This window comes from Gymnoscopelus microlampas (genome assembly GCF_963454915.1).
Source record: "Gymnoscopelus microlampas genome assembly, chromosome: 11".
In the NCBI taxonomy this organism is placed as follows: domain Eukaryota; kingdom Metazoa; phylum Chordata; class Actinopteri; order Myctophiformes; family Myctophidae; genus Gymnoscopelus; species Gymnoscopelus microlampas.
This window is the reverse complement of record NC_139948.1, coordinates 13,457,970-13,469,152: the sequence shown is the minus strand read 5'-3', so window position 1 is coordinate 13,469,152 and position 11,183 is coordinate 13,457,970. Positions and strand designations below refer to the sequence as shown.

At 41.8% G+C, this 11,183-nt stretch overlaps 1 protein-coding gene across 1 annotated transcript in view; it reads right to left on the bottom strand.

Annotated features, from left to right (window-relative positions):
- Positions 1–2,116: 2,116 nt before the first annotated feature.
- prr12b (proline rich 12b) overlaps positions 2,117–11,183 on the bottom strand; it is a 35,507-nt gene continuing 26,440 nt past the window's right edge. The window contains exons 11-17 of the mRNA XM_084072567.1: positions 10,723–10,777; positions 9,516–9,972; positions 9,068–9,187; positions 8,542–8,639; positions 7,074–7,205; positions 5,462–5,557; positions 2,117–3,863 (exon numbers count right to left, since the gene is read on the bottom strand). Of these exons, the coding sequence (XP_083928693.1) occupies positions 3,729–3,863; positions 5,462–5,557; positions 7,074–7,205; positions 8,542–8,639; positions 9,068–9,187; positions 9,516–9,972; positions 10,723–10,777 (1,093 nt within the window). The 3' untranslated portion in view covers positions 2,117–3,728. The remainder of the gene's footprint in view (positions 3,864–5,461; positions 5,558–7,073; positions 7,206–8,541; positions 8,640–9,067; positions 9,188–9,515; positions 9,973–10,722; positions 10,778–11,183) is intronic.

The window sequence follows — 11,183 nt, the reverse complement described above, 5'->3', positions numbered from 1 at the left end:
TTAAATCTGAACGTATTGCATATCGACTAAAATAAAAGATATAAAGATAAAATGAATATATATGCCTGATGATTCTCATTGAAAAATTGGATCTACTCTACGTTTTCACACTAAAACACTGTTAAGATTAATTATAGATGTTGGCCTTCAGCTTCAAAACAGTATTATTTTAATCACTTTCAACCTGGTGTCAATTTTGAATCATTACTTTTTTTAATATAATACAATTCTGAAATTCTGAAATATGAAAGTAAATAGTATTTCACATTTCTGAATTGTATTAAATTATTATAGGCTAGTATTTAGGTGGTAAAGGATATTGGCTTTTGCATTTCAGGTAGACAGTAGGCTTTTCTTCTTCAAACTGAATACCATGTAGAACGCTTTAGAATGAAACCTTATGCTTATGCCCTCATGTTGATGTCACTGAGATGGAATGTGCCTCGTCATCAACAGACACTCTGACTCAAGCCTAAGTTATACTCCGTCGCAAGACGGTGTCGCACACCGAAAACAGCAGACCTTGTAGGCAGTGGTGGACTGCCTACAACAAGGCATAGAGACCTTTAAAATATATAATTGTAAAGGTCTCTATGAGCTCTATCAGATGATAAAATAATGTGGTCATTGTAATTTTTACTTTTTAAAATAAAGGCATGGTCAGTATCATGGTCAGTATCATTGTCAGTATGGTTAGTATGTCAGTATCATGGTCAGTATCCTGTTATAATCATGTCAGTATCATAGTCAGTATCATTTCAGTATCATGGTCGGTATTGTCTTTAGTATCATGTCAGTATCATGGTCAGATCTACCAGCAGCAGATCTACAAGCTCACAGCGCGTCACTTCGTGCCTCTCTGAGAGCTTGTATATCTGCTATTTTTGAAAGTTTTTGAAAATGTTGAATAATTTTGATAATTTTTTTTACATAAATATTCTCCAGGGTGTCCTTGGCACAAAACCTTTTCAGATGGGGGTCTGTGGCCAAATACCACAGGGGTCCTGGACATCAAAAATATTGAGAACCACTGACTTCAATACAGTTGTAAATGCACTATAGTTACTGTCCACCACTGCTTGTCGGTCTGCTATTTTTAACGTGCAACACTGTGGTGCGACGAAGTGTGAATCAGGCTTTAATGGGACGCTTCAATAAGATAGCTTCTTATTTGCTGGATGGAATTCAGCTTTTCTTTATTCTCTCATCTGGCTTTTGTCCCTGAGGCAATAAAAAGTATTCATTCATTTCACGATTTGAATTATTATTTTTATTATTATTGCTCTGAATGGATTTCACGAGCCGACGGCATTGTGACATTTTTCATGAAACATTAATACTGCACTGCGCTCTGGGATAGGGCTAGAGATTTGGTGCATGCATAAATATTCAATATTCATAAAAGCTGTAAATAACAGTATAGCTGTTGGAGTAATGAGTTTCTATCCACCTGCATAGAATAAGCGGGTTGCGTGAACTCCTGATTATAACGCATTCATTGCAATTCATAACAGTCACATTCATTCAGCTGTTATGTAATATTTATATAATTTCTGGCATACCACTGGAACAGTAAGTAAATAAAAGTCCTCCATGAATTGCATTTTTTTTTAAAGATCGTGTTCACTTGTAATATTGACCTTAATTATTGACGACTTTACACCTATCAACATTTCTTCATTTCCTACCTTAAATCATTTCAGTGCTGTGACTCAGCGAGCTTTAATTTTGCATCCCATGTTGTATCTATTTTTTCTCATAGATTTAAATTATGACACAATTATATCCACTACCTCTGGAACATGTACCATGGGCCCACTATTTATTTTGAGAGAGCTTTCAACTACCCTTTGCACTTTTAATTTATGAGGAGGGCACTAGGTATTTGGTTAAAACCTGTTGGAGAATATCCAATCTACAAGCTCACAGCGTGCTGCAACTCATTGTGAGATTGTAGATCTGCTATTTTCAGCTAATTTGCCTTCTCTCATCACATCGAATCCCCTCATTCGTCCATGTGTTGCTTAATTACAGTTGCATACACACATTAAAAACACAGCAATGACATGAATACACACCGGTGTTGCTTTTTCGTCATCGTGTTCGTCATTTTAACATTTTTATTTCCTTTTGTCAAATACAGGAAGTTCATGTACAGAAGAGGAACTGGGAATTAGAGATTGAAGTAGCTGTACATTATTTACAAAAAAAAACTAAAACAAAACAACAAAAAATCTCTGCAAGAGTTTCCTCACAGAGAGGCCAAGCTCCCAAATAATAATAATAATGATCATAATCAACAACAAACAGATAAAAAAGGACAAACAAGTAAACACTGACTTTTGTATGCGTTTGACACCTTTTGCCTGCCACACTTTCTTTCAGAAAAGGACAGGTGTGTTTTTTTTTCTTCTTTTCAGGCGTAAAATGCTCTTTCTTTCTCATTGTCTTTTGAAGAATTAATAGAAAGAACACACTTAGTTTAGTTTTAAATACATTTCCCCTCAATCTTTTTCTTATTAAAGCAGACAGAAATAAGGGAACATTACATAGTCTTTTCAAACCCGCCTTCCCTTCACTTCAACACTGTTTCTTTTTTTTTCTGCACCTGTTGGAAGTGTACACAAGCAAAGGATTGCAGGTGGGCCATTTCATGTAATGCCCCCATAAAACATTATTCCAAAATAATGACAGCAAACAGTCCCAGCAGGGAAGGTACTATTTTTTTTCTTTTCTTTTTTCAAAAATGTCCTCGTATAAATTATACAAACCCATTATTATCAATACATATTTATAGTGTTTAAATGTGTGTGTGATGTGTGTGACACGCGTCTATCTGTGTGTGTGTGTGTGTGTGTGTGTGTGTGTGTGTGTGTGTGTGTGTGTGTGTGTGTGTGTGTGTGTGTGTGTGTGTGTGTGTGTGTGTGTGTGTGTGTGTGTTGTTTGTTTGTTTGTTTGTTTGTTTGTTTGTTTGTTTGTTTGTTTGTTTGAGTGTGTGTGTGTGTGTGTGTGTGCGTGTGCATGTATGCATGTCCACGTATGCAGATCTTGAGAAAAATCTCTTGTAGTGCCGACGAATTCTCCATCGTCCTCTCCTGCTCCGATAAGGTAAAGACTAGACGCCATCACCTTTTAAACATTCACAAAGTTCACTGCTCCTCCCACATTTCTCTTTAACCACTTAAACCCTCTATAATTGGTAAACTAAGACTTAGTTGACCGGGGACCGAGGTATGTACTTGGTCCACTCTTCCCCCCCCCCCCCCCTCTACACCATATCTCCTCGCCGGAAATAGCCGATCTGTACAAGTTCACAACGTGACGCAAGATCGGCTATATTCTGCGAATGTTCCCCACAGAACAGGGATGCTAGGGTTCAAGTGGCTAAATCAAGAGGTACTTCAAAGGGAAAGAATAATAAAACAAATTAATATTGTGATTTCATTTTTAAGTTAAAACGATTGTTTTTCCAAAACAAAAACAAAAAAAGGGCATGGAATTAAGTTGAGGTCCAAACCACATCCTGTGCAGTTTGGTTGCAGTTGGACATCTTGGTTTCCCGAATACTGTTTCTCGACGTTTTTCTCTCCCAAACACTGTGTTTGAATATCCGTGTTTGTTTCCCCAAACGGGCGGATATGAGCGCTTCCTAAACACTGTAGCGGTGTCGTCATCATCGACCTCGTCATCTCTGTCCGTCATTCCCCACCCCAGGGGATCTCCGTCCCTCAGGACTTGGCACTCAGGGTGAGCAGCTCAATGAAGGAGTTGAAGAGGGTCTCCAGCCAGCCCTGGTTGGCCATGCACTGCTGGACCACCTCTTCTTGGCCAGGGTCCTCCGCTGCCTGCTCGATGCTGTCCGTCTGTCAAGAGACCACACACAGTATAATGTCAATTTAACTCTGCACAAATGAAACCAAATGAACCCCGTAATACATAAGGAAGCCAGAAGTCAGTAGCGTTTAACTTATACTGTACAGTACAAGCGGAAAACGCGGCTGAAGCTTCACGACGCGTGAATCAGCGTATTCAGGTTTTGGTACCCAATATTGTCCAGGGTATTGCATGGGAATTAGGCTCCCACTCTGTGTCACTTTCTCATCCTCCCTACCTCCCTCCCCCTCTCATGTCTCGGTCTATCTCCCCCGAACCCCCCACCCTTCCCTCTCTCTCAGCCTCTCTCTCTCTGATGAAGTTCTGGTCTGACGTCACACACAACAGAAACCGTTGCGCTGATGTTAACCGTTGCCTAACAATGCTGATTTGTGCTGACGTCAGCCATGGCCGGTCCGTATATGGACATATCATATGTCAATTTGTGCTGCCGTCGGACACCTCCAGAGTATCTGTGTGCCATAGCTTGTACATCATAAATGTATGTATTTATGTATATATTATACATATAGATAATGTCCACAGGTACTGGGGCAAAAAGCTATATACAGAAAGAGAGAATTGAGTAGGAATGTAGAGAAAGAATGCCCTGTGATGCAGAAGATGTGACTGAAATCATTGGGAGAGCCAATTTCATGTAAAACAGAAACCTCAATTATTCAAGGCATTTGGAAGAGGAAAATGGGAGTGAAAAAAAGGAAAAGAAAACCTGTTCCTAATGGTCAAATGAAAATGAGATACACAGAAAATACACACAAACAGGCACACACACACACAAACAGGCACGCATGTACGCGCGCGCGCGCACACACACACACACACACACACACACACACACACACACACACACACACACACACACACACACACACAAGCATGGGCGCGCACACAGCCGCACACGCACACACACACACACACACACACACACACACACACACACACACACACACACACACACACACACACACACACACACACACACACACACACACACACACACACACACACACACACACACACACACACACACACACACACACACACACACACACACTAGGCATTAGGAAATGCTTATTTGTGTCATGCAATCTGCATTTGAAATGCTTTTAGTAATACTTGCCAGTATGTAAATGACAGTAATTATGCACTTTTATTCTGTGGTCAGTTCAGAAGTCTGAGGTTTGGCTGTTTACTAATTTATACTTCATTGCACATTCATGTTGCTCGATAACAAATAAATTAGTTTAAAAAAGAAATGTTTTTCTGTTGAGCAAACATCAATTCATAATTTAAAGAGTGAAGTATTGAATAAAGTACTGAATTGAATAAATGTTTATGTAAATGCAGACAAAGTGATCCTGCAGAGGTCTGTATTATATAGTATATATATGAGAAATATATATACAAAAATATTTTTTTTAAATCTTTCTTTTAGACACCTTTTCAAGATAAACAATACAGAGACAAGAGAGAATGAAGCTTTGAGGAGAAGGAGAGAGGCAGTCAGGACAAGCAGAGGGACAAAGGGACCCTCTGAACGTCAGGCGATCAAAGCGACGGGCCTTACCTCCTTCTTGCAATGCAGGAACGTGTGATATTTGTAGTGGTGGAGGGAATGGTAGAGACTGTACACCCGGCACGTCTCCGTCGTCAGCTTCAGGTCCTGAGGATCACCGTGTGATCAGGAGGAACAAAAAGGTTTTTTTAGACATGCTCAGTCTTATGCTTGAAGAACACAAGAGAAAACAACACATTTCCAAAATTGTCTAGTACATAATCTAACCCATTAAGAGTAAAAAAAATAGCAGCTGTGGGCTTGTATATCTGCTATTTTTGAATAGCCACCGCAAAAATCGAAAATGACACGGATTCTTTCCCGGTTTTAGTGGGTTAAGACAAAGAGAAAACAAAGCATTTCCAAAATTGTCTAGTATGTACATAATTTAACTGCGAGTTTACAAATGGGTCCATTTTGTTACATTGTACACTTGCATATAGTACAAATGAATTAATTAACACTGACGAATATACTGTGTACTGTACATTGAAACTCTGTTAATCCTTTAACCTAAAGGCCATTATTTACACCGACATTTGCAAGTAATATGCTGTTAGAATAGATGTAATAATAAGCAGTTGTATTATAATAAGTGTCCGCTAATGTAATTACCACAAATTCTGCTGTAATTGTATTAGTCTTAAAATATAATAACTACTGTAGAAAAGGCATCTACTTTTGTGTCTATATTATAGACCTTGTCAGTGAAATTGCGTTGCTAGGAAACAGCTTGGGCCCATGTTTATTTCCTGTCAGCTACCCATATTCACTAGCATTTCAACTGGAAATAAATGTGGACCCATTTACAGTGTGCTTATGTGAAAAGGTCTAATGACACATTACTTATTATTATTACGTGTTTTTTATGTGTTTTATTGATTTGTGGAAATGTAAAGGATTAAAATCATGGTATAATTTGGTTTAGAATGATGATGTACGACACCTTAAAGGAATAGTTAACCCCAAAAAATACTTATTTTCTATAAATTACACACCCCATGAAGCCTTGAATTCATGGAGATTTTTTTGTTAATTGTCGCATTCCTAAGTCAATAATTTCACTTCATTGAGTCTCCGGTAGGAGACTCAATGAAGACTCTTTGAGTCTCTGTCGGTCTTCAAATTATTGGCTTAGGAATGTGACAAAAACAATAAAATCTCAATCTCTTCAAGGCTTCATGGGTGTGTAATTGATAGAAAATAGGCCTACGTAATTTTTTGAGGATAACTATTCCTTTAAGGCTTATACCCAAAAAGAAAAGATCGCAATCTAACAATGCGTCGCATCATGGTGCATTGTTAGCTTGCAGATCTGTTCTTTTTGTCAAGGAAATAAGATTAAATAAGATTAAAAAAAGCAATGTACCCCCTCCCCCCCAAAAACAACAACAACAACATATACATCCATAAAATGAATATGAAGACGTTTATCGTTAAATACTTTAAATACCATTTTGACAACAAGGGCTTAAATTACCCAATAAGAGTGCCATTATTGGTATTTAATATGGTACCATTGATCACTTTGCAAGAGAAAGATTTTATTTATTATTCTAGTGGTTATTAAAATTTGAGGGAATATACAGTACAGTATGCCACTGAAGCCATGTATGCTGCTTACCTGCTGCTTGGGCATACTCCTCTTGACCCGGTTGAGGGTTTTGCGGTTGTAACCCTCACCAGCAAGGTGCACTTTGGCTGTTCCAGAGTCCAGGGCATCCGCCGTCATTTTGGGGAATACATGTAAAGCCTCCTAGGGACAGATAAGTATAGTATGCTAAAGACATTCCACATTGGAGTCACATGGCACTCAATTTATACACATATACCGGGATGCACCTTTTTTGTGTTTTATACTTTTGACAAATATGTACAAATATACCATCTTTCTGCCTGTCTGTCTGGGGCATGTGATGACAATGTTTTGTGGTTGTGTGTGTGGTTACGAAAAGGCACGGGCCAATCGGCGGAAGGGATATAATAAAAGACTGTCATTACATCATTGCGGTGCAACCGGAGTGAGAATGTTATGGGGACAAATCGTTCTTGAACACATGGAAGAGTACCATGGCATGTTGTCATCACTGGGACAACCATGATGTTGTAGTGTTATAGCCTACAGTCCAGACATACAGTAGCATACACAGACCGGTCTCCGCTGGGGTCATATGATGCAATAGTGGACCTCTCAGTATACAGTACTGTATGTCCACTTGAGCATGTCTGTATTAGGCTTAGTTGTTCTGACCGTGCATACCAAGCCTTGGCTTGTGGCGGAGGGACAGGAGCGTTGTAATTGGCTAGCTCCGGTCCATAGCATCGCGGGACACTTATCGCATCGCCTGGAGGGACGATTACTCTGCGATTATTCAATCATAAAAATTGACAACTACAGCCCGCTGGCAGTGTACACGAAGAAATAATGAAGCTGATCAGCCTAGTTAGTTTGTGAGATTAACACTCACACACACGCACGCACGCACGCACGCACGCACGCACGCACACAGACAGGGTTGATCACAATATTTCCACCTGGCGGAGATAATAAGAAGTCTAAAATCTCTATTAGCAGCCCCTAGACATTGGCCAAAGGGTGGCGCTACAAGAAAAGCCACGGGAATCACCAAAATCACTAGGATTCTTCCTAGCTGAGCACTTACAATTTCATGACAATGTGCCCACTATATTTTGAGATACTGGAACATAGCATGGCACAGCCAGACTAATATCACTGTGTAGATATTAGTCTGGAATCTCTGTGTGGAACCTGCATTTCCAAGGGGCGGATTAAAAAAGTACCTCTGGTGATAAACCCGCCCCATATTTGCATACTGGCTCCTGATTGGTGCCCCACAACCACAACTTCGGGGGCAGCAAAATCCAATCACAACCGAGTGAGGCCAGACTAATCTGCCGAGGGCTATTTTTTGGGGGGGCACTGGCAGATTCGTCTGGTTTCCAAGCTAACTGGAACCAGTAGTTTTCAAGATATGTTGTATGGGATCAAAGTATTAGATGGTGGACAAAGGGACTAGTGGGGCTAAAAACAAAGAAGAAATACCAATAGGTTTAAGGACACAATGCACTACCTGGTGCTGGGCATTCATGTTGACTCTTCTCAACAGCCTCCTCTTCTGTTCGTTGAGCAGGCTGTCAATCTTCCTCATAGGCGGGAGGTATAACTCATCTGAAGGCAAAAAATAACATTCAGAGCATTCAGTCATCTCTCAAGTTAAACTAGTGCATGACAGTGATCGATACATCGGTTTGGCCGATACATATTTAGGTAGACGCACATTGTCTGGGACGCAGTTCTCAAGATAAAAAAAAATACATAAATGGTTTTGTCTAATGCACAGATTTGTAATGAGACCTTTTTAATGCCCAGAATGTTACAGTAATGCCCTCATTCCTAGAAGTGGAGCAAGATATTAGTCAATCATTACGTTTAGGTCTCGTGAAAGTGCTTTTCAAAATGTCTTTAATGCCCTAACTTTCTTATAGATCATAATCTTATGTCCCACTTTAATGAAAAAAACATAATAAAAAAAGTGTGACAGTGAGAGTTTTGTGGCGGCGGTGTCTAAATTTCCTCTGTGTCCTTTCTCTTCTCACCGTCGGTGTCCTCCAGGGCTTGGATCATGTCAGGGTCCAGGGCCGTGCTGACCAGCATCTCCACGTAGCTCCTAAACATCTCCCTCATGGCACGACTGTTGATGCCACCTCGCACCGGACCTACAGGACACGGAGAGACAGGGAGAAAATACATCAAGTTAAACATGTCTGCAGTCCGTGGATCAATCTGCAATGAATACAGGTATATCGATCGATAGATATAGATAGACAGAAGCTAACTAATATAAGAGGACAGGCACTTGTTATGTTCTCACATTACTGTTTAACAAGTCCCAACAATATTTTGCTGCTTGTACTTGTATAAAGTTAGTGACAAATAAAACCTTGATTCTTGACAACTGGTGATGTTTTCATGATTCTTCAGCACTTTGGCGAAACAAGCGTATCTCTTGTCGCTGAATCCGAAAGTTTGTGAGCAAATACTCACCTTCGTCATCGCTTGGCGCGTCGGGGGAGGAGTCAGAGTCAGAGGAGGAGGGAACCTCCTTCAACCACTTCTTCCTCTTCTTGGGCGGGGGCTCGGCTTTCTCCTTCACGGCACGGGCCCTGGAGGGGCGGTCTGCCTTCTTGTCCGGACCGCTCCTCTTCTCCTCTTTCAGCCTCCCTCGGTCGCTGCCGCTTCTCCTCTCATGGGAGCCCTGCCGGTTCCTCTCCTTCTCCCTCAGGCTCTCCTCTCTCTCTCTCTGTTTCTCTCTCTCCCTCTCCCGCTCACGCTGTTTCTCTCTTTCTCGTTCCTTCTCCCTTTCCCTCCGCTCCTTCTCTTTCTGCTCCCTCTCCCTCCGCTCCCGCTCCTTCTGCTCCCTCTCCCGCCTCTCCCGCTCCTTCTGCTCCCTCTCGTGCTCCCTCCTCTCACGCTCCTTCTGCTCCCTCTCCAGTTTCTCCTTCTCCCGCTGCTCCCTCTCCCTCTCGCGCTCCTTCTGCTCTCGCTCCCTCTCCTTCTCTCGCTCCCTCCTCTCCCGTTCTCGCTGCTCCCTCTCCTTTTGCTCCCTCTCTTTCTCCTTCTCCCTCTCCCTCCTCTCCCGCTCCTTCTGCTCCCTCTCCCTCCTCTCCCGCTCCCTCTCTCTCTCCTTCTGCTCCCGCTCCTGCTTCTCTTTCTCCCTGCGCTCCCTCTCCTTCTCCCGTCGTTCCCTCTCTCTCGCCTCCTTCTCCTTCTGCTCTTTCTCTTCTTTCTCCTTCTGCTCCCTCTCCTCTTCCTCCCTCTCCTCTTTTTCCCTCTGCTCCCTCTCCCGTTTTTCCCTCTGCTCCCTCTCCTGTTTCTCCTTTTCTCTCCTCTCTCTCTCCCGCTGCTCCCTGTCCTCCTTCTCCCGTTGTTCCCTCTCCCTCTGCTCTTTCAGCTCCCTCTCCTTCTGCTCCTTCAACTCCCTCTCCCTCTGCTCCTTTAGCTCTCTCTCCCGTTGCTCCCTCTCCTCCTCCTCCCGTTGTTCCCTCTCTCTCTGCTCCTTCACCTCCCTCTCCCGCTGCTCCTTCACCTCCCTGTCCCGTTGCTCCTTCAACTCCCTTTCCCTCTGCTCCTTTATCTCCCTCTCCCGCTGCTCTTTTTGCTCCCTCTCTCTCTGCTCCTTCAGCTCCCTCTCTCTCTGCTCCTTCAGCTCTCTCTCTCGCTGTCTCTCCTTCTCCCTCTCTTCTCTCTCCACTCGGGGAGGTGTCTGGCTGAGAGACGGAGGCGGCGGCTTGGGGAGTGACTGCCGTCTGTCAGTGAAAAAGTTAACATTTTCTATTAAAATATATTCCTCTTTTTTTCTTTTGTTGGTTTTGTTTTCTGAAAACAATAAACCACCTTACAAATAAATGAACACATTAAAAACCTAAATGTCATGTCACTTATGTTATGTAAAGTGTTTTTTATCCAAATACAGCACGATGTGTCACAAAAGAAAAGTCAACTTTATTGTCACAACACAGTTACAGGTAAAAGTGAGGTGAAACTCTTGTTTATGCAGACTTTCACCTTTTGATTTCAAGGGATAAAAGAGAATTAGAAGTAAAAGAATGGAAAAATAAAAAGAGCACAAAAAGCCTGAAAATAGCAGCATGTTAAAAATCAGTATTCTGTCATATAAAGAGGTCTTAAATCACATGTAGTGTGTTGTGTCCT